Genomic DNA, 24,672 nt, shown 5'->3' with positions numbered 1-24,672 from the left:
CTCACTGTTTCCATTTGTATTTGTCTGGATACCTCTATCTATTCCCATTTTGTATATGGCTTTTAAAAAGTCTGATGTGTATATGCATGGTTGGTACAATAGATACCAGCAAAACACATTGCGTGCAATGCTATCCAGTAGTCATTCATAGGCTAATGAAATAGTCTGACCATACATATCACATTTTCCAGGAAAACTGAGTGTGTAACCTTCAGAACTTTCTCCATGTGAGATGGATTTTTTACCTCTGTGTCAGCATTGGGAAGAGTCTTTTTATTATTGTTATTATTATTTGGATTATAGTTATAGCTCATGCAGATAAAAGTTACAATTAATGTATTTAACTGTCTAACAGAAAAAGAAGCGTTTTTTCATTGCTTTTATTGTTTCAATGTTTTCCACTCATAAACAGCTACGCACTTTGGGTTAAATTCTTTATTGCTGCAGCACCTTGAGCTTCCATGTAACAATTAAAAGTGTTATAAAGCTCATCCACCACAACCCATTATTTTGCATAGTTAACCAAATAAGCAAGACTAGCTGATGTGGTTATTAGTACTCATACAGCAAATTAATAGAGAAAATGAAGCATTTAACTTATTCACAGATATTTACCACACAGTCTATGTAGTCTAAAATTAGAAATGCTTATTACTGTGTACATTATCTTTATGGTTGAGGTTACAATCAATAAAATCACGAATCTTTCTTCTCTTAGGGCATGACCATAAGATGAATTAAACCAGCGAGAACATTTTCCTTGCTTTCAATATGATTTGGATGGGGGAACAGGGATTTTATCTGTGGAATTACTTCACAGAAAAATAAAAGCATTTGGGGCTGAGTTGATAATCACAATTCCTCTTACTCCTAAGAGACACTTAGAAGACCGTTTGTCAGATGATGGCTTTCTGAATTGTTGGGGTCTCTCTTCTGTGTCACCCATTGGCTTTCAGAAAGCTTGTGTCAGCAGGCTGAATGCACCTAATAACTAATACATGAAGCAGCATTTCTCTCCAGATGGGTTAAATATTTACTGCAGAGTTGGTCTTGTCTCATGCTTGCAAACTCACCAGTGCTTAACCCCATGACCATTCCACCTAAGCTTGTTTACCCTAGTGAAGTTCACAGGCTTTCAGCTACTGACTCACCCTGGAAGATCAGTGGTTTGGAGGTTTAATATTCTAAATCATTTCCACACTTTATGGAGTTCCTGTTTATTGGCAGTTGTACCATTTAATACTGTGAGTACAACTTGACCTTAACTACATATAGTCAAGGGAGACTCTCCCAGTCCATCTACCCCAGTGCTTCACCAAGAAATGTCACATTCGTAGAATCACCAGTTAACAGGACTTGCTTCTGAGCAGGGAGATGCCACTGGACTCCCAGATCTTTTCCAGCATCCCTTGTTCACAGCCATATGATTATCAACATCTCCACACTGCTTATTCTCCAACCTGGCTGCAGGGTTATGGTAGCGTTCAAGAGGTCTCCAGGTTGTTTCAAAAAGAGTGAAAGCCAAAGACAGGAATAACGCTTCTAATGCTATAATAAAAGCAACATACAGTTAACATTTCATAGTGGCATAAAGAAAACCTTCTTACACATCGTGTTCTTCAGTAGGCTGTGCATGACGTTTTGTACTAAGTTTAAACAAATCCTGCCAAATTTATGCTGCAGTTTCATAAAGTAGCCAAATATCTGTGGGGAACAGACTAGCACTATAAATACTTGGTGATTATGAGCTAAATACAATCTGAACTGAGGAACTGGGAAATTACTTGGGCAGTGCATTAGCCCACTGTGGCATCTCATCTCCTGTCCTGCGCTGCTAAGGTGAATGGAAATAATACACTTGACGCTTCATTTCTGTGTGGAGCATATGCCACAAACATCAAGTATTCATAAACCCTGCGCCACTGTCTGTCTGTCTATCGGTCCTTTGTGTTCTCCACCTAATCAAACTATGGCAAATGCTCATAAAGAACAAATACAGACAAATTAAGCCTGGTGATCTTACACACAAAGGGAATGTTTCCTGCCCTAAAACTGCCAATTTAGTGAGTGGGGTAGCAAAGGGAAATGTTGTTGGACCATTCTGTAAATGAGAGGCTGACTGTCATTCTGTAAGGGCTGAGTACTAGCATGGAATCAAACATTTGGAGTAAAATCTCACTTTTACATGGATTCTTTAGCCCCTGTCCTCGTACAATAGAATATCTGGGAGAAGAGGCCTCCACTATTACAAGCATAAAATCAGGCAACAGTTGTTGTGTATTTTCTGTAATATGTTTCTTACATTTCCTCAGGCCCAGACCTTGACACAGTCATTTTTAGGCCAAAAATTCTGCTGATGCCAGAGAAGATTCTAATATAAGACAAGCAAGCTACAGCTACTGTAGAGAGACATTTATCTACATTTCCTATTAAAACTGCACCTGGCTTGTGCAGGAGCATGCACAATGGGAAAAATAACATTGTAATCCCACCTATATAGAAGCCATGCAGACAAAGACAGGAGCATGCCTGGGTGCTTTGATTAGCCACTGCTACTCTTCCTAATCAGAGTGTCAATATTCTCTTCTTCTTTTTTTTCTTTTCTTCTTTCTTTCTTTTTTTTTTTTTGCCAGAAGGAGGAACGTGTGAAGTTATAGCAGCACACAGATGCTGTAATAAGAATCGAATTGAGGAAAGATCACAAACAGTAAAATGCTCCTGTCTACCTGGAAAAGTGGCCGGGACTACAAGAAACAGACCTTCCTGTGTTGATGGCAAGTAGCTCCTCCTGTATATATGTCTCTGTTTGTGTACCGTTCAGTAAATATCTTTAAGTCTATAGCTTATGCATAGGAACTTTGTCGTGTTCTCTGTTTAACATAACAGGAAAATACTGTAAGCATAAGCATACATTTACACCATCTTGTCTACTACTTTAGCCCATGGTTCTGCGCACATGGGTCATGTTAAGATTCACTCAAAAAGTGAGACATTCAGTACAGGCATTTAGATAAATATAGCAGATTCTGTGGCAAGATCAAGCCCTTAGTAAATAACTAGACAAAATTACCCCTTGCATCAGTTCACAGGGTTCCCCCCGTGCTAAAGTAGTTTTGATTCATAAATATTTCAAAGGACAACAGCCATTCTTTTTGATTTAACCAGACATTTGAAAAGTCAGTGGCAAAAAAAAAGATAAGTAAATCCTGTGGTCTTGTCCTGTAACAAATACTACAGAAAGCTAGGAAAAAAAAACTTTATCTTTTGAAATCACTGGTGCTGTTTCTTGTCATGGGAATTGTTTTTTTGCTGAAGGAAAACCATAGTGTTATTTGTGTCTGGGTTTCATATCAGGTCTAGCTCCACAGGGTGTATTCCTCTCTGGGGCTCCCCTGCCACTGTTGGGAAGTAAAACCATGCAGCAGTCAGGGAGAGAGCTGCAGCTTGGAAGCGCTTAACAAAATATAAATCGCATAAAGAAGACTAGGAGTAAACGGTACTAATCCCACTAGTTACCCTTCCCAAACGAGCCGCTCCGTGTTGCAGAATTCCTCTGTGAAGCAGCTTTGTGAAATGAGTGTCTCATAAAAATTCCTCGCTGTTCTTTATGGTAAATGTCTGGTGCTGTTGTTTATATCAGCCCACTGCCCAAAGGTGCTTCAAAGAGCCAGATTTCATTCTGGCTAGAATCGAGGTGGGCTCCGCCCTGGACCCTCCTCATTCTTCCCATTCCTGGATTTCCAGGGGTGGTGGTATAGCTGGAGGTTTTGGAAGCAGCCAAGCTTTTCTCTTCAAGGCTGTCTCTTGGCATTCAGCTTCCCTGCAAACGAGTGAGAGGGGGCAGTTCTACAAGCAAACATTGGGAAATTTATTTCTTCTCTCAATTTATTTCTTGTCTCAATCACATGCTGAAAAGGCACTAGCAAGGGAGCAGGGGATGGACCAGTTGTAGCCCAGTGTGGGGCAGGAGTACTGGTGGGTGTTGTGGACTTTGTGTAAACTAAGCTCTGAGGCTTGCACATTCAACACCAAAGACAAGAGATTGGAGGTGCCTTGGAGGAGTGAGAACCTCGTGTTTTCTCAGCAAGTATTTGTGGTGCGTGTGTATCTGGTTTACATATTAAAGATAGAATGAAAATGCTTTATTTCAAAAAGGCTTTCAAATTTTTAAATCATGGTGCAGTATTTCACACCATGTTACACTGGGAATGCAATACAGCCTCTGAACTTGTGACTAGAAACACGCTATGAATGCATCTGTAAATGACTGCACATTAATCCACATTCTGCCATTCTGTTATTGCTTGATTACCCTGATAAAAATAAGCTTTTCTTTTTCTGTTAAGCACACTCATAAAACCATAGGTGAAACCTGCAGCTGGTCTTAACCAAAGCTCAGCTGTACAAGCCTTGAAAAATTTCATGTTCTTCAGCAGATGATGAAAAACAGAGGCACTGGATAGAGCAGAGAGACACCATTAGTTCAGATCTCATAATTCTGTTCAGAGAAGGGGAGCTCAAAGTATGCTGTTTTAAGAAAAAAAGTTGGGTGCAGGTGTGGACTGGAGCCTAATTGCTCTGTCAGGATTACAAGGAAAAGAAATGTTATTGTGTGGAATTTTGAAAGGAGTAGGGATAAAACAATGGCTAATATAAAGTTAGTCCCATTGAAGTCATTGGTAAGATTCACAGTGACTTCAAAGACAGCAAATGTGAACTACAAAGGAATGTCTTCTGCTTTCAAGTTTAGTTGTTGTAGTCAGCCCATAGCTTCTTTTGTAGATGGCTGGTGAACAGTTCAAAAGCCCAATATGCAGTTCGTAAAAATTAATAGAAGGGGCATTTTCTTCTGCTTTTGTTTTATCCCTGTCTTTGCTTTGTGACTTTGACATACGGACCTGTTTTAAGTCAAAACGTTGGCCTATTTGGTAGTTCTGTTCTTGCCAAAACAAACTCCCCAGAAGTCCCACGGGTGTCCCATTAACATCAGTATTTTAACCCACACAAAGATTTGGTATTTGCTGTTTCTTTTCTACATGGTGACATTTCAAATTGCCATCTATGACTTTTCACCTTCTTTACCTACCATACTGAATGGATTAAGACCATTTAATCTCACACTGGGTTTTACATTGTATATGATTTCCAGCCGTAATCTATTACTAAGAAAGCTTGCTTGGGTCCATTAATTAAAAATCCATGGGTGTTCAGGTACAGCAATATAACCCCACCTGAACAGACTGATCATGTCTGAGAGATGACAACGACTGGGGCATCCCATGTTAGCAGTTTGACTCCCATCCGTGGTTGATTATTACCTTGAGCCATCTCCTCCTATGGATGATAGCTGCTTGGTAGTGTATATAAAACAAACTGAACCTCAGTCTTGCCCTGTTTATACCATTGGCCAAACTGAGACTTACTGGGATCGGAATCAAACTTTTGATGTTTCTCAGTCTAATTTCAGCAGCAAAGCACCTCATCAGGGCTGGTGCTTTGACAGTTTGAGTTCATGTTACAGAGGAGGGGTTGCATTGCCTTCCACTCCTACCAGCTATTGCTCCAGGACACAGCTGAGCTGTGTGGGTGGCACTGTGTGGAGAGCTGGCTTTGTTTTCTGTTTAATAGAGAATACGATTATATGTAGGAGTCAGCTTAACCTTTTAAATAAGTATCAGGAGTGATAAATGGTCCTTTTGTCCTCTTGCTGTGAGATCATATCACGGGTAGCACACCATAGGACGCCATAGTACATAGGACTAATGTATGCAGCCCTCCTCCTGAATGAGCTGACATTCAGGCTGAGTATGTGTTTTTGTACTACAAAACTATGAAGTGCATGAAGTTGCCATGTATTCCCAAGCATCACTTACTCACAAGTCCAGCAAACTTAAAGTATAGTGAGGCCAGGCTGTGACAGCCTCAGAAGTTATAAATTATTCTTTGCTGCTCATTCAGTAGACACTGTCCTAAAACCTGACTCAATCACCAATGAATTATATAGTAGCAACAGTGAAAGCAAACAAAAGCCGAATCTTATCATGAAACAGAGATGCCAGTTTCTGTTTCTTTGCCTCTTATGTTGCACATTTACTTTCACGATTCCCTTCACTACTTCAAGGTCTTTTGGTTTTTGTTTTTTTTAAGGATGGTTTTGGATGGTCCCTTACCTTCCTACAATTTATCCTGCATGCCACTTGGCAGTAGCACATACCATGGGCATCACTCTGTTCAGCTTTCTGTCATGGCTGTTATTATTTTCTCCATTTGTCCAAATACGTATCCAGAACAAGTCCAAATGGATTTGTGCTACGGCAGCTTGGGAGGGTCTCTTTTTCTGGGAAAGCAGTGTGGAGCATGTCTAGGGAGTCCCCAGCCCTCTGCCTCCAGAGCACAGGGGACCTATACAACTCAAAGTGTTAGTAACCTACCCCACAGTGATGCTGTTGTACACAGCATGTGCACTGGCTGTCTGAAGGTACCACATCAGCTCCTGATCTAATACCCTGCCCACACACTTCAGAGACAGTCAGGACCAGCAAAGGGCTCGAATTTGCAGCTCAGATTAGTGTGCAGACCCCGCTAGCTTCACGCTTTGATGGACCTGCTCTCTCTCATTTTCCCGTTACCGCAGGTGCTTTTGTGTGACATACAGACTATTTCTGCAGGGGTTTCTTAGCCATACTCCTGAATTCACATCCTTCCCTCTTCACTGTGCTTACAAACAGCGTGTCTTCCTCATTTCAAAAACCCATGAATTTTTGTCCTCCTGCAATAAGCTCCGTGGGTCTATGAGGACATTCAGGTATCAGCACAAATAGCTGGGATTTGGCCCCTTGCTAGTTGTTGCGTGGCTAGTACAATTTATCCTGTGGTTTGAGGTTCTAGTCCTCTGTTAACTGCATTCTTCTTCTGGTACTGTGGTTATCTAAGAGAGATGTTCCCAGTAATGTCCTTTGCTTCTTCACAGCAATGCTTCTTGCACCTTCCTGGTGGGATCAGTGTGCACATGACAATTGTCCTCTCAGGTGTCAAGCCCACATCCTTTAGAAAATCTGCTCACCTTCATAAATAAGGATCAGTTGGTGGCTTCAAAACTAGTTGTTTTTTCTTAAGTTAATTTTCTGTTATTCCGCATAAAACTAAAAGAATCCACTAAACCAAACAAATAAACCCCCATCATATATTTTTCTTTTTTAAATAGATATTTGTCTTTTTTAGAATTTTTCACCATTTCCAGCATGTCTTTTACATTAAGTGGGACAAAGATTTCTTCTATTGCTCATCTTGTTCATGAATTCATCTCACTGGTACAGAACAACAAAGTGAAATTAATCCAGTATTTGCCTTTCTCCCAGACTAACTTTGGATAACATCCCATTTCAAATCATACAATCATAGCATCATTTAGGTTGGAAAAGACCTTCAAAATCATTGAGTCCAGCCATTAACCCAGCCCTGACAAGTCCACCACTGAACCATGTCCCCAGGTGCCAGATCCACACATCTTTTAAATTCCTGTGGGAGTGGTGACTGCACCTTTACCTGGTCAGCCTGTTCCAATGCTTGACAGCCCTTTTGTTCCATAATATATGAAATATTAACATGCATGTACATACTGCATATTTCTATTAGTTTGAGGATTATCCATCACTAGCCACCATGTGACCCTGTGATTTACATCAGACCTCATCAGGGCAGCATTAAGAAATTAAATACAAGTCTTAATGACCATTGGGACCACTGTGACATTTAATGCCTCTGTGTGCCAGCACCTCACAACTCTCCACTCATGCTACTGGATGGTTGGTACTTATTTTACCATGTGCAATAGTGGGACGAGGGAGAGGACAACATTCATCAGCACATGTTCCCTTTGATGGCATTTGCCTTCCTTTCTCTCACACAGGACCTGCACATGAAAACATCATACCAGGTATGTCACTCCTTGGGCAGACAGTAAGTGCAGCCACGCTGTGGACATGAGCTAATTGATTTTATTTTTTAAATGATGGATGTCTACCGTACAGTGAGTATTCATTATCTGAGTGCTGTGTTCGTGCAGTACAGAGGTGTAGCATATCCCCCCATGAGGCCCTGAGCTGGTGCTCAGCCCAAGCATCCTCCTGTGCTACCCCAGCTCTCACTGGCTATGAGATGGGCATGGGAAATACAGGAACTTCATGTCTTTCCCTGGAGTGAGTGCAGGATTTAAGTCTTGTAGAGTCAAATAAAAGATTCCTATTGACTTTGGGTCAGGTCCTTAGTAAATGCTTTGTTAGATATAATCCTGTATCTATCAGCACTTACATCAAGTGAAAACGGTTCACAGTCACAAAGCCAATAGTTTTCTATTTATCTAATATGTACTTTAGGTAGTATCACTAGAAAGCCTTTTTTTTCCCCACTCTGAAAATACTTCCAATCAATTCTTATTTCTTGAAGAAAGGGGGGAAAAATGCTTTTTGAAATCCAAGGAGTCAGCTTTTCATCCCTCTAGCTGTGCTTCGGCCTAGATAAGAAGAGATCTCAGGGTTCCGTACTATTAATGCACTGTCTATATGAATAACGAGCAGGCTTGGTGAATTATTCTACACTCCTGGGAAAATCTATAGTCCTGTCCTTCTGCAGCACCACTGGAACTGAGCAGGAGACTCGTATTTTTTTGTGATTTGGTGAATTCAGATTACTTCATTTGTAAGGAAGAAGAAAAATGTTTCTGTTCCCCACTGACACCCATTTAATAAGTTCAAAAAGAAATTCAGTATATCACATGCACTATTAAAAAAGGATATATATGGAAAGAAGCCTAACTGTATAGTGGAGTATTTTAAGACTTTGCTTTTGTCCAGAAACATGAAATGCCCTTGCAGCCACCCTGAAATTACAGCCAGATCCTGAGAGGTGCTGACTTCAGGGGAGCAAAAGCAAAACTGGCAGTGATGAGGCAGAGTAATTAGTTCATTTACCAAGGCACAGCAGCTCTCATTACCAGTTTGCCTTCTAATCTGCAGGGCAGAAGCTGAACGGAGCAGAGGGGAGGTATGTGCCTGACCCTGCTGGTGGCGGGTGAGCTTTTATGCCAGAGCACAGTAGAATTTCCTGGACCCAGAGCAACCTGAGGAGAGCAGAGAGGCCATGCTTCTCCCTGAACAAGTATATGTACAAGCATATGTATGTCTGTGTGTATACATATATATATATAGCTGCACACATGCTGCAGAGTCATCCTGCCATAGGTGGTACATCAATGCAGTGCTGTTCAGACATGTATATATGTTTCCAGTGATTAAGGTATACAGGGGAGAGATATTCAAGGGTCAAATTCACAGCTAACCTGATCCAAAGTCTGCAGCAAGGGCTGCCGAGCCAGGCTCTTTCCATCTCTCAGTGAGGACTGCATTGATGGTGCTGCATGCAAACATCCACCAGGCATTAGGGAGAAGTAGATGGATGATCATGTCTTTTTGGTGTGAAGATGGTGCAGCTAATGAGATCATCCGACTGTGGGTTTATGTGAGTACATCTTCATCTCGGCTATTATTTATCTCCCTACCTATGTTTTACATTTCTTTCTTTTCCAATTGACATTGCGGTTTCCTGCATAGCAAAGCAACCACCCTTTTTAATATCAAGCCTATAGAAGAGCTGACTAATACACCACTGATGAAGTACAGAGAGCTCGCTTAAATCCCAATTTCCACAAGAAAAACATTTTCTTTTTCTACCTAAGAGAGGGAAAAAGCCATAAGTCATGGCGCTGTCTCCGCCTGCGTGAGGGGTGGTCATTTTTCCAGCCTCCAGCTGACAGGTTTCAGTGCTGACACAAAGGGAGCAGAGCCCTTGCAGCCAACCAAGGTGTATAAACCACAGCCTCATGGTGAAATTAGAGAACGGCATGGCTGCATAGCAGTGTGAAGACATACAGAAACATATAATTACTTCACCTCCATACAGAGGAAAGTAACCTTTCTCTCAAATACTTGCAATAAGCCACTAGAGGCTAAATGGAAAAACAGTAGGAGTTTTCTCCTCTTATAGGTAGTTTGGAGTGTTAATCATAGCATTGGAAAGAGCCTGGTAAGGGGGTTTGGAGGCACGGAGCGCTGGCATGGAGGGCAGCCAACCACACCGGTGTGCCAGGCACCACAGTCAACAGAAGCACACGCTGGGTGGAAAAAGCCAGAGGCAGGACCACGCAGATGAGCCCTGTGAGTTCAGGTAGCATAAGGATTGGGCATGCTGCCTGGCAAGCATGAAGGACAACCCAGAGAAGGGGTTTTTGTAGCTTTCGCGTACATTGATCTACCCAGGTGAGCCCAGAGTAGCCCTGAAGAAGGGCAGCAGCCCCCTGTGGCCTATCTGCGAATGTACAGATGGTGGATGTAGAGGCTAAAAAAACCTTCAGGGATGCTCTCACAACCAGCCAGCATCCAGCAATGCTGAGGGAGAGATCTCCAAATGTCAGGAACTAGATGGAAGAAGCCGGTCCAAGAAATGATCACAAGGCTGGAGTGAGTAGCGTATGTCAGAGCCAAAAAGCTTTGCTTGAGGGGTAACACAGATGTAGCTCAGAAGAGTAAGATCTGGATATGTAGGAGGAATTTGTGTGTAAGACACTTGATGTTAATCATATCCTGTACACCTACCACAAGTTATGGAGTCTGGTCTGTACTTGCTCTGTGTGGCTGCAGCAAGGCAGCGAGCAAAAGAACTTTGCTGCCATTTACTACATTTGAATGGAGTGATGTTGCCAGCCGTTACAGGATGTGTGGTAACTCAGGAGTAACAGGTTTAAACCTTTACACCATGCCTTTAAAAAACCACCAGATTTATCTGTGTCTCGTGCGACAAAGCACATGTTTGTGGTCCAAGTACAGCATACAAATTGCACTCAGAGAGTGGTCTGACACCCAGAGATGGATTTTCAGCTGATGTAAACTGGCTCTTGAAATCCAGAGAGACCTGCTAGTTGCTGCCAAATGATGGCATGGGTAGTTGAGTTTAGGAAAACAAACAGAATGGCAACTGGCTATTAATCCTCGCTCACAGTCTTCAGGGAACATATGGGACCAGCGTTCAGCTCATCGGTGGCCAAGAGGAACTTAGAGAAACGTTAAGGTCAAGTTAGCATCTGTGCTGTATCCCCTTACACCAAATTTTTTGCAGTAATTCAGATGATAATCTGTCTCTGCCAGAAAGACCATACTACTAAATGGGTCATTCTGCATAAGATCATGTCGTACACCTTTTCTGCGTCAGATAGTGTGTTTTCAGTGCACTAGGGCTGTGAAATGCTGCTTGTCTACAGGTGTCTTTCATACAGTACAGAAAATACGTGATCTGAGTATTGCAGAGTATTAAGCATTTTCTTCTTTCTTTCAAGGTTACTTTCTATCTATAAACATGGAGCTAGTTCACACGGCTTGAATGTGGTTTGTAGGATTAGGATTTGAATAAGAAAGAAGTGGATGATTAAGTAAAAATGGGAAATGCTGTTACATAGCGTGCTCTCTCTAAATTAGGAGACAAGAACCTGAAGTTATTACATGTTGAAATTTTACAGAGGCAGCAATCAAATCTTTGTAAGAAGAATACACATCATTAATACTTTTACTGTTACAGTGAGTTCAAAAAAGAGGCATTGATTTAGCACTGGGACCGTCCACTGTGTAGAACTACAAGAATTAATCTGGCAACTGCAACTAGAGGCAGACAAACCAACAAGTGTTTAATTGATTTCAGAGAATTGATTATCCATAAAATTGATCACAGACACATTTCCAGTTCCTCCTCTCAGAATACAACCAGACAGCTGCAGGACCCAAGCCTCTCAGTAGTTTCTCAGCCCATAGTTTGTTCTGGATGATTTTCAAGCATTAACATTGCAGAATTGCCTTACATTAGGAATCAAGTAAGTACATTGCAAGCGAGGGATTTATTTCAAATCTTAGACTTGGTGCTGAGGGAGGGTGCTATTCAGCACCTACATAGCCTGCAGATTTTGGAACAGGTCTCTATATGTAGGTGTCAGAAAGCAGTCTCAAAGAAAGCATTATTCCTCTTTGGGAGCTGTTTTCATAGACCATTCAGTTTACTACAATAACTGTTCAAGGTTAAGCAAGCACAAGTGCTCATGTAGGTTGGCAACTTTCAATAATATTTAAGAAATTACTGCCTCTCCCTTTTGAAAGTAAGTATCATGCAAAAGACAGAGGTATGGAAAGGAGCTGGGTGCTACACTCTAAGCATTCTTGCCCTGTGTCATTAGCACCTGGTCTGCAGGCAGATAGATTGCTTTTAATACGTGGTCTTGTGTAATCATTTCCTTTTGATTACAATTCCTAGACAGCAAGCATACAGCAGAGTTTTCAAGATGCATGAGCATGGTCAGTACATTTTTTTTCATCTTCCTAATGTGTCCAGGAGTCACAAACAGCAAGGTGAAACATCAGCACAAACCATCACTCAGGAATGAAATTGAGAAGCAAATGACACTGTCCTGAGGAGAGTGGCAAATCTCCCATTAACTCAAATGAGAGTAGAAAACATATCTCTATATTGGTTTTATTATTACAAACTGCCCTCTCTTTTTTCTACAGACCCCTCCACGAAATACCGTCAAATGTGGTTGTATGTGATACAGTTATGCAAATACCAAATGAACTCCATTTCCTTTGGAAATTTCCTTTCCTTGTCTTGCAAATTGCTAACTGGATGAACATATTTTAAAACAAGAGTACCTGTAGTCCCTGTTAAATAAAAGAAACCAAAGCCCATTAGTGTAATGAACATTTGTCTCTCATTTGTGAGATCATTATCCAGGGACACAGATACCTCTTGCCCTGAGCAGGATGGGGGTTAGGAGGGTGCTCACTGCTTTGAACCATAAAGCACAGGAATGAAACAGTAAAGGAAATCCATACAGTTTTTGGCAGGTTGTGTTTCCTCTGGGATTCAGCTGAGCAGCAAAGGCCGGGCCTCATTGTTGCACTGCTGCTGTTCATTTCTCTTGTTTGTCTTTGTCTTGTGATGAATTTGGTTCGTGCAAATGCCAGGCAGGGAAACAGGCAAGGAATTTTTGGCAGAGCTGGAGAAGCATCATGCTTTTCTCTAACACAGTGAGTAGTCCCTTCCTGGGATGGATGTACAGCTCTGTCCACTCAGCTTAAACTCAGCTTCAAGAAAGGAGATGAATTAAGTTATGTGATCAGATGAGGAGAAAGGCTTTGGCTGCTCAGGAGAACAAGCAGCTTCTACTGAGAGGGAAGAGTTGTAGGGCAGCAAAGCAAAGGGAGATATTTTCTCTTCCCCTTCCTGTTGAGGAGGGAAGTGATCAAGCAGCTCTGTGGACACCTAGATTCCAGCCAGGGTCAAACCGCCACAGTGCTTTGCCTTTAACATAGCAAGAATTCATTCAACCTGGGGGGGGGAAATCTTACAAAACCAAATCACATTAGTTTACAAGCAGCTCCATTTCATACCAACTGAAGGGTGAAGTCTGGGGGAGTTGTGTGATAGTTTCTGAAAGTCAATTTTTGAAAACAAAAATATTTTGTCAATGTTGTGAATTTATTAATATAACAAGGGGGGATAAAGTTGCCAAGCAGCTACATGGAAAAGTTCCATCTCGTTTTGAAGTCTTTAGTTATTTGATACAGTAATTTTTTATTGTTCAGCTGGCTCACATTGATATCTTTTTTTAATCCATTTATTTGCAATAATATGCTGATGAATCAGTTTTAGCAGTGGAACCAATTAATTCTGCGTTGTACATACTGACTTAGGCTTTTTTAATCTATTCTGTTTGTCAGAGATGGCAGTGCTGGACTTCCCTGGCTAAGCAATAATGACTAAGTATTGCAGAATCCATTTCTACTGCTCCTCTGAAACAATTCTGTGTGGTCATTGCAAAAAAAACCCCAGCATTTGCAAACACAAATTAAGTATATTATAGCCTTGCTACCTGGTTTCCATTCTTCAAACAACCCCCTGGTGCCCACAAGTGGGGATTCTAGCAGAAAGTATCACTTGAAGTTTGCAGATTTTCCAGCTGAGTTTGCTCATTATCACATGGCAGGATGGACACTCTGATCAGAAATGATCTGTAATTACAATGGACATGGTCTAGTTGTATTTTGTGTAGACAGCTTTAGCAAATAAAAGGAATGGGGGAGGTTTTGAAATTCCTAAAGTTCAAATGTAATCACATACCACTCAGATCTGTGTTTTGCAGTTGCTGTTTGCTGGCACTGAAAACCTTTTGAAACCTGGTACAACTTCCTAATAAAGGGAATAAATTGACAAACCAGGCTAAATGCTTATGCTCTGAATGTAGCAACCTTTACGCAAAGGCCTTTAGTGAAAACTCCTGCAAGTGTGTGCTGTATTGAATCAGTATAAATCTGAAATAATCAGGAACATTCATTTGTAACAAACTTCAGGTTAAACCCTTTCCATGTGAACCACTTTCATTTAAACTCATTATTTATGGTAAGCATGGCCACACTCTTCATGCATTTTGCATATTCAATTTTCAAGCCAAAATATAGGAGCTGCATTAGCTTCAGTGCTCCCAGCAGGTAATCAGCCGCTTGCAATATCAAACCTTATGTCACCAACAGTAATAGGCTGAAATAGTCAGAGACTCATAAGGACTGTGCCTGCCCAGTTCCTATTAAAATTAATGGGCACTGGGCATCCATTCCCTCTAGGCAGCTTGGAAAATATCAGCCAAAATGTAGTTGTAAGTATTAACCTTTAGGAAGTTAGTGTTGGCAGCCTCCCACTGCTCTGTACCAGTTTCCAAAATCAGTAGCTCTGATGAGGCGTGAGAGCCTCAGTTTGATGGGACCATGTCCTTAGAGGCTGCTGGGGGGGAGCAGCTGCGGGCAATTCGCACCTTCAGGCTGTTTTGGCTGAGCACAGAAGGCAAATTGTGAGGTTGCTCTACCATTTGTACCAGGAACAGCCTGAACTGAATGTGAAGGGGATTTTTTTCCCCTGCTTTTCAGAGAAGAGGAAGCCAGTCCCATAAAGGTCAGTAGAGGCGGTGTGAAAGACTAAGTATGATGCAATACAGAAGTCTGGGGCAGAAATGCCAAAAATATTACAGACTAACTGTTAAAATAAACATATTTGGTATAGGAAAAAACTGCCTGTGAATGCTTTTATGTGTTAAGCCCTGTAAGGAACTTCTGCCCTGCTGATTTAACTTTCTTTAATTAGGGTTTTTTTCCCTTTCCTGTCTATATTTGCAAAGAAAAATAGTCTGGCATTTGAAAAGAAATAGGGGATTAGAATAATTTATTATTGGATTACTGTTAAACCAGGAGAAATAGCAATAGGAATTCATGTTTATAAACAACCTCCAGGTCTAACCCATACCGATGATGACCTGTGAGGAAGTAGTGTTACAGGAATAAATTGGCTGTGGTTTAGACTGAAGGATTTCAACCCAGCTAATAAGTTCTCAGTAGTGCATGCCTGAAATACTAACGCAGTAGCTGGAGAGCAAACTGTCTCCTTTTAAAGTTTTTTCACCAAATACTTCTAAAATAACCAAAGTGTAATCAACACACTCAGTTAGCAGATTGTTCATGGACACAAAATACATTCCTAAATCAAATAAATTGCTAACTGTGAAGCATTTGCTAGGTTCTGCTTTACATAGTGTGAGATAAGAAGCAAATACAACACAATGGTCTCTATTACTGACTGCTGCTAAAAATATAAAGCTATAAACGTGCTCTTTCAATTTCAACAGTGCATCATTAGTAGGAATCCTGCAAGGACCACCTGGATCTTAATGACCTGTTACACTGCAGCTTCACCATGACTGTGAGTGCCAGCTCTGTTTTTTTGGTGGATACCTGTGCCGTTTTAGGAAGTAGTAATTGTATTTTGCTGAATTTTGCTGCACTTTTATTCTGGTGTTCTTACTTTTTTACTTTGTCTTCCTAAGTATGACTATCTAATAATCATGGACCTGGAGGAAATGTGTAGACAGGAACATTAGCACTGCAAAAAAGGAGCAAAAGGGCCAGCCAGAGCCCTTCCTGACTCTGCTGAGTCTGCACATTTTGAGTTGAATTATGGGCAAAGCTTACTGCAGTATCCCTGTGCTCAGAGCATGGATGGTGTGCTTGTTCTGCTAGCTTTTCCTGAAATATTAGGTCCTGCTAAATGTAGCTTTCCATAGAATACAAATCAGCTACGATAGCTTAGTGTCCTACTTGTACAACAAGTTTTGGCTATGTCTACCTTTGTATTTGCTCACTTCGTGGCATACTACAATATGTCAAAGAACGTAGATGCTTCTGCTTCCTACCCTGTTTTTCACCTAAAAATGACAGGTGCCTGGAATTATTACAGTATGGGTTTTGTTTGGTTTTCTACTAAGAAAACAACACCACAGTTGTTGAGAGGTCCTTGCCAGGAGTTTTGCAGAGTCCAAGGGGGCTATACTTGCACTCTGCAGTCTAACAAAACCCCCACAATCTACTAGTTTATGCTGCAAAACAAGGCAGGCATCCAGCAAGGGCAAGAACACGGGCTTTGAGTAGTGGAAAACAGAAAACTTGGGCTGTGGGCAACACAGGAGTGGAGAGGTTACCCTGCAGAGTGGGAGTAGACTTGCTGTGTTTGTTAGGTAATACTGGATAAATAACCTCAAACGTTTGGAGTGTTTTTCTTTCTTAGAAACCTCAAAGAGTGTGCAGTAGCTAAATAGATTAAAGATGTACACTATTCAGATTGCTGTTACTGTATCTGTGAAGGATGAGATAAAAATAGATAGCATGGGAGGCAGAGAGAGGGCAGACCCACAGGTTCTGTTCTACTGTCAGTCTGGGGAAACCATAACATAAAAGGAGATATTTCTACAGCCTCTTTTCCATTCTCATCCAAAAATACTCTTCCTTCCAATTTCTCTTTGGTGTCAAAATAAATGAAAATGTTTCATAGTGATTAATGGTGTGCTGGCTTCACAGTGAATGCTGGTGGGGATACAGCCGATCAGTGAAGAGGAGATTTTCAGAAGACCTCATCATATTTTGTTTTCACTTTATGCTGACATGTTGAATTTTGCTTTAAAAAAAATGATGAAATTCAGCCAGTTACATAAGCATCCATGTGTGCACATAGCACACATGAGGAGGGAGAACCACTTGGTGATTCTGCTCCTGGAAGGAGATACCTCTTAGGAGAAATGCTTCATTGCTTGATGCATGCTGGACTTTCGTCACTATTTGCACCTGGTTTGTCCTCTTCAAGGATTATGTTTGCAAGGCAGGACTGTTGGAGCATTGCTGTGGTCATGACAGCATCACTGTGGTCATGATCACTCAGTGTTGCATAGCAGTGTGGGAATGGGCAGCCACTGAGAGGCAGGTTGATGGGAGATGAAGGCTTACCTGCCCCTAACCCTACCTCTGTGCATATCCTCTTGCACCACCTTTGACGACAAAAGGAAGTGGCAAATGCCACATAATCCCTGTTTCCTTTAGGAGATTGGCTTAGTTATTTAAAAAGTGCTTACAAGGTTTTGGGGAGAGGACCAAAAAAAACCTGCACCCTAATGCAAATCAACTCAGAACATCATCTAGGTTTTGACAGAGCTTGTTATGCATAAAGCCTATATGGTATTTATTCACCTAGAGACTTTAACTATTATGTACAAGAAAGAATGACTACAGCATATATTGTTTCTTTTACTACCATTGATCTTTAGTTTCCCACTTCAGTTTTGCCCTGTAAATTAAGGATGGGGTTTTTTTGTACTGCTGTGTATGTGAGATGTTTAAAACGTGCTTGAGATTTCGATTTCCAGAGGCTTCTGTAAAGCTGAGGTTGTAGCTTATCTAGTATTTTGACACAGTCTAAGCTCTGTGCTGTAAAAGTCAATTTAGTTTTAAGCTGTTGTTTTCACCACTACAGTGAGTAATCCAATTTTTAATTATTTTATATAGTATTTTATTAATTTCATGTATTATTTACTTAAAATTTAGTTACATGTTATTATTATAGTTTTAGTGGATGGGACACTGGAGGAACCAAACATTGCTGGAATAGATTGTTATCCAGTGTAATGTATTGATCAGGTCAAGCAGTAAATTAACAGGAGCAGAACACCATTAAATTTTGAACTTAATTGCCTTCTACTCTTAATTTCTATTGGATATAATCAATAGGTGCCAGAGGAAAGTTAAAAGAGTTATTTAGCAAGCTGCTATTTCCTGCAGCATAATGGAAAACTAATGTTTCATCCTCTAGTTGATGCAAATAATGTGCATTTCAAGTGTGGTCACTTAAGCATTTTATCAGACTCGCTTTTAGTTTTGTCTTGATTAATCTTCATCCCTTCCAGAAAGAAATGTGATTTAGTGACACAGCTGTTTTGGTTTAGCTGCCCCTTTGGTCATCAAACTTTCACTGGGGTTGCAGAGACAACCTTTCCCTCCAGGATCTCTCCAGCCTGTATTCCTATCTCTAGCCATGCACACATAGAGTGTCTTCAGGGGGATATTATGAGGCCAGCATCTTTTTATATAATTTCCTTTTCCAAGTAACGACCATAGCCTTGGTCTTGACTTTTCTCAGTTCTTCTGCTACCTTTTTTGGGCAAGTTGCTCAACTTTCTTTTTTTCCCTTCCTGCAAAATGCTAACATAATTAATGGCCTTCACCAAGGTCTGGTGTCAAGCTTCTAGGACTTCCTGTGCTGATGATACACCTTGTTCTGTTCTCCAGCTTACTGTTCAGTTTGTTATTACTTGTGTCTCCCTCTATAGTAATAGCTTAGTTACTTTTTTTTTACTCACTGTTGAATTTAAGTATTGCTTACCCTGCTGTAATTTAAAACCAGTTCCTTATAAACCAATATCTCAGTGCTGTTATTATTTTTACACCTCTTTGTACACTCCTTCCATTACCTAGTCTTGTGCTAATAAAATGCTGTAAAGGAAACACCGTATTTCAGGTGGCCTCCTGACAAAGCTGTATGCCCAGTATCACTGCCCTGTGGAATCACAGGGACATTAAAAAGCCATGGAATAGAGGATAGACATTTGATGCAAATCAGAGTATTATTGCAAACTTTGGTGGGCCTTGGAAGCTGTATTACTGAAGCAGCATGTAGAATAAAACAGGCCAAGGTAATCATACCTCATATTTCATAATAGCGTCAGTTCTGTGCCAGTGGTGCTATTCCATATTTATAGCTTCATATCGGCATAAGGCAATTCACATTCAAACTAATGGGAGTTTTCCAGGAGTGTTGATTCAAGTTCTTGATGAGAAATGAGTATAGCCCCTTTTGCACATCTTTACAGCAGAAATAGCAGTTAGAGAAGAGTCTCCTTGAGATTTTATGAAGTGGTGCATAATGATGCACCAAATGGACAGACCTTCATAGAAGTCTTAATTTTCTAAGAGATCTGACCTATGTCCCCTCTGAAAACCAAATATCCTCAGGGAGTGGCAGGTTACCCACCTCAAAATAGAGTAAATACATCCAGCAAGCCTTGCTCTGAAACCTTGACCTACATCTCTCCATCATGAAATGTCGATTACAGGTAGTTCACTGTGAGCACACTTGATTTTATTCAGGTCCACTATATTTGAAGAAAGCATTGCTTGCTGTCTATGCAAATTCAGAAACTGCCATCATCAAAAGAGCTGAATATGAATTTACCTCTTTGACAATTATTCCTTGTCACGTTCTTTTGGTTAACAGGGAATTCATCACAGGGGAGAAGAAAAAATAAAGCCTCTTGACAGTTACAAGGAATTAACGGTGCTTACAACAATATATTTTCCAAGGGAAGGCTAGAGGGCAGAGTTTGACAGCACTGAAGCTGTACCACATACAGTGACATCCTGTGACCATCATTAGCCTGGACTTTCACCTTTATAGAGGGAAGACTTGCTTGTCTGTGTTGCTAGCATGAATTGTGCAAGACTTTGCAGTCCCAGCTCGCAGGACAGGCTGAAATCCTCCTGTTCGGGTCATTCTACCTGTGCTCACCACACCACTGCTCCTATCTTTTCAGGAGACAGAAGAGTTGGTGTTGTGCCTCTGGTGTATTTAGGGAACTGTATCAGAAAGCCCAGGTGCCCATGGAAGCCTATGGCCAAGAAGGGAATCGGACATGGGACTAATTGAGTATCTCTGGCCAGGGCGCAGTCAGCAATTACAATAGCATTCCCCATTTCCCATGGAGAAGAGCTTCTGCTTGTGTTTCACACTTCTGCCAAGAAAAGGATAAAAGGAGATTTTTCTCTGTGTCACTGAGGAGAATCCCCTTTTCATCCAAATGAATTATGCTGTCTTCAAGACGCCAGATTAATCTGTCTGTGATATCCCTTGTGTATTGCTTCTAGACTAACACATATCTGTGTTTGTTCTTTCATGATCAAATGAAAAGCTAACTCACATGCTAGTCCTTTGCTGCTACTACTGTCATGAAAAAATCTACAGAAATCATTCAGTCCAGCTGAAGAAGAGAGGTACAAATAGACCGCTCACCTCGCAAGCAAAGATTTGCTGTGTATTGGGGTAAAGTTTCACCCTTGAGTTGCCTCATAAGAAGCCTCTGGTGGAGATGCTTTAAGCAACTGACACAGTTCCCCCAAAAAGCAGCAAAGAGAGGCAGCTTAGATGATGGTCTGATGCTGTGCTCAATCCGCTCTTGAGCCTCTCCAGCTTCTTCTGAGTGTCCTGAAAAGGAGGTAGCCTTGCCGCAGCCCAGGTTCTTCTTCTACATGCGATCCCCATGCAGTGGTGTATCCCCAGCTGTTTTGGGGTGAGATGTAGCTAGTAAGACAACATTTATGTTAAAGTTGATGGTGATTATAGTTTGGCTCAGTTGAACCTCCCTCTCTGACTTGCTGTCATCATAAAAACCTTGTGAACTATAGATTATTGCATTATAGGTATACACAGCAGGAAAAGCAGACAAGGTAGGAACTCCAAGACACACATGAATAAGAATTAAATGGAGCAAACTAATTCTCTATCAGATCCAGTCAGCATTAAAATGAAAAAGATAGAAAGAGACAGAATCAAAATTAGTGAGATAACAGATTGCATTTCTGGTTAGGAAGAAGACCTGTATTATGAAATATGGGTGAACTTAATGTTCAATTCTATCCTTATTTGTCATGCACATTGTAAAGCATATTTGCAGTCATCACCTTCCAGTTGAATCAGGACAGTGAGTTTTTGTTTTTCTTAGAGTACTTTATGTTTTATAGCTTAGAGCCTTGGCAGAAGTTCATCTATTGTGACAGATGATTCACTTCAGTGTTAGGCTGGGGACTGCAATTGTTGCTGTTCTGTCTACACTCTGCTGTGTTTGTGGAAGGATCAAGATTGGAGCTGTGAGGTTTTTCTCATGATCCCTAAATCCAGAAGTGCATTTGCACCGGTTTTATCCCTAGAAAGTCATCCACTGCTTACAACTCGCTTTCCTGAGAAATGATCAGACAAGACACAGAACAACAAACCCACATCCCCCCAAAAATGAAAGGAAAAAAATCAACCAACCAAACAAAAATCCCCAACCCTCTTTGGAGCTCTTTGGAGGCTTCTCAAGGTAGGTCTGGGACTTTCAGATAAAAATAATATATTCTTTGCATAACTGCTCAAATCAAATGTGTTGGCTCTATGCATAAACTGTTTTCAACTCCATCTTGTCATTCAGTCTAAAGAGTGTTTCAGTGGCACCTTGGTGGAGTTTCTCAAAACATTGGTGCTGGCAGATATAAGATGGCCTACTTCAGCTGAAGGGAAGCTGAAGGGAAACTTTGCTATCAGTTTCCTGGCCAGCAGAACTAACAAATTATGGCTGCAGGAAAACTGTATAACATGCTGCAGGTGGAAATTTCTTTGTGCTGCATCACTAGACATAAAATGTGAGAGTGAAATGCTGCCACTTGTATGCACACATATTCCAACAGTTTCAGCAAAATCAGATTTCCAGATCTTTGTCCTGAATGATAAGCAAATGCATTTGATAAAGATATGCTCAACATCCCTATAAATAACAATTTCTCTTTTTACCTTTGCAAACCATCATCAGAAGGTTATTCTTCACTTCCTCATTCCTATACTTCATCTACCCACAGAGCCATAACAGCATGCATGTAAAAATGCATAAAAATTTCAGCCTTGCAATTTAAATGTCATGTCTTCAATCTTATTGCAGTACATTTAGACCCTCTTTTGCATACAGTATGGTTGACTCCTTACAATTCTATTTTTCTTAAAAATGACAGAAGATGCATCTATGGCCCTTTCTGATAGTCCCATTTGTTACTCTATCCTTGCAGAACAAAAATGCAGTGCAGCATGCTATGCTAAGAGATCAGTCACAGACAATCCCTTAAGGATATTAAATAGATAGTTATGTTGTCTTTGTGAAGCTGATCTGACTCCCCTTCACTAGAGTTTAGTAAGACCTCACTGACATGCTGCTGAGATTTAGCTTCACTGTGGTATAGCGAGGCATCTCTGCATAGCTAGATGATGTTGCAAAGGTGTGTCCCTGTTGCCCATCTCTTTCAGTGCCCTGAAAAAAAGAAAAGATGGCAAAGAAATATAGAAGTGTGTATATATACATATATATATATGTAATCTATTTCACAGCTATCTGTTTGTCTAGATTATTTTTTTTTCTCCCATCCTGTATAGTCTCCTTGGCATACATCAAGAGGAGCTGTTTGCAGTCATGCTGAGTGATGATTTGGGGGATGTTACAGGCTGTTGAAGACTCATAACACGCACACAGCTGCACTAACGAAGTTGCAGGCATAGCCTGCTCCTGCTCCTCTCTCTTGCTCCCCCTTTAGCACTTTCAAAGGCTGAGGGCTTTCAGTGAGTCCTCTAAATTCTGCTTATGAACACCTAAATTACTTGCCCTTGGTGGTTTTCTAAATTAAAACTTACAATTTAAAACAAAAAGCACTAACAGCTGTACCATTTCTGAGTCTTTCCATTTGAAAGTAATAGCAGATGCAATTACTTAAATAAGTTTACATAACTCATTAGCTTTTGAAGAATTTCCTTCCAAACAGTAATAATAAATGTACCTGTGTACACTGAGAGCTCTCTCGGGTCAGATTTTTTGTTATTTGAAAATCCATATTTTTATAGCTATATAAAATGTTACAGCCATTCCTAAAGAATTCATGAGTGCCTTTTTATTCGTGTGCCCACAGAAAGTGGAAGGGAATTTGCACTAACTTCTCTCTCAGGCAAAGGGAACACAAATAGAACCCAGTTTTTCCGCTGAAGGTTAATGGATATTTTTGCCATTTCTGCCCACATCCTTCAGAGCAGCTTGTACGATCCATAGTGATCCAGGGACAAGAAGGTACTTTCCCTTCCACCTTGGCAGGGCTTTACTGTGTCAAGTTAGGGCTTGGAAACTGCTTTGAGATCTTTGCAGTGAAGGTGTTAAAAAGACACAGGAAACTGCTGTGGTGTGATGATGCACCAACTATGCTGCAGCGTGAGCCTCCCTGTTACTACAAAAGCCTTTGGAGGTCAAAAGCTGTCCTAGTTTGACTATTTCTACCTGCTTTTTAATGAACAAATGCTGACACTGTTTGAATAATTCAGTTATATTAAAATACGAAATCTTGAAGCACATCAGCCACTAAAGACACTTCTTTCTGGAAGACATTCTGCATTTCCCTGGTCAGGATTAGTGCTCCCCACGAGGCAGAACTGGAAAGTCTCCCCATGAGTTTCCAAGTTGAAGTCTTGAATGCTCCCTGGCCATGAATTGAGCCCCTGAATGCACAGTGACTGAATATTCATTTTGTCCATTCTTCAAAAAAAACCCTTACAATTTAAAGTACAAGAATAGCTCCATTCATGAGCCGCAATATGAGACGAGACTCCGTCACCGGTGCCATATCTACATTTCTTAATAAGAAGTGAACAAAGCTGATGTGTTACAGTGTATAAAAATAATGAAAAAAGAAATCCAGAGAGAGAAATTACCTTTTTCTCATGAAGTGACGTGGGTTGATTATAAGCATACACATTATTTCTCTTTGTTGTTCACATCATTGTGCAGCCCAGGAGAATAAGGAAGCCATGTGCACCTGTATGGCTGAATGATATTAGTTTTTTAACATTTGGAACAACAGATACTTAGGGTAAAACTTTCCCCTGATTTGAGCTGAACTATTCATCACACACGTAGCTGTCATTAATCTTACATGCAGAGCCAGGCTTCTCATATTTCAAAATCTTTGGAGAGGCAGCTTTTTAATCTATATTTGGTTCTTCCTTTTTTCCCCTCTGAGATTGGTTTCTCTTTGCATATAATGCTGTACTAGTTTCAATTTAAACAGAACCCTGAAATAAAACAGTTGAATATGAAACCTTGGCAGAGAGAAAGGAAACAATTATCTTGAAATTCTTTTTTTTAAATTTTTTTTTTTAGGCATTTTAACTTCTGTTTCAAGCAACGTATTATCTTAATCACAACAACAGGGTATATACCCCAGGATAGGGGATAAACTCAATTAACCTCAGTCATAATTCTCAAAGCAGTTCATTTCAATATAATGTAACACCTTTAAGTATCTAAATTACATCACCTGAAAGTGGTTAAGAAGAGAAGCAGATGCAGAAGCTGCCCAGCAGATCCTGGTGGCC

At 40.7% G+C, this 24,672-nt stretch overlaps 1 protein-coding gene across 1 annotated transcript in view; it reads left to right on the top strand.

Moving 5' to 3' along the window:
• Positions 1–24,672, top strand: part of FAM19A1 (family with sequence similarity 19 (chemokine (C-C motif)-like), member A1) — a 216,656-nt gene that overhangs the window by 170,420 nt on the left and 21,564 nt on the right. The window contains exon 3 of the mRNA XM_010016270.1: positions 2,634–2,774. Coding sequence (XP_010014572.1) covers positions 2,634–2,774 — 141 coding nt within the window. The remainder of the gene's footprint in view (positions 1–2,633; positions 2,775–24,672) is intronic.

Source organism: Nestor notabilis, unplaced genomic scaffold, assembly GCF_000696875.1.
Source record: "Nestor notabilis isolate BGI_N333 unplaced genomic scaffold, ASM69687v1 scaffold4516, whole genome shotgun sequence".
Lineage (NCBI taxonomy): Eukaryota > Metazoa > Chordata > Aves > Psittaciformes > Psittacidae > Nestor > Nestor notabilis.
The sequence above is the reverse complement of the archived record's forward strand: the minus strand, read 5'-3'. Positions and strand labels throughout refer to the sequence as shown.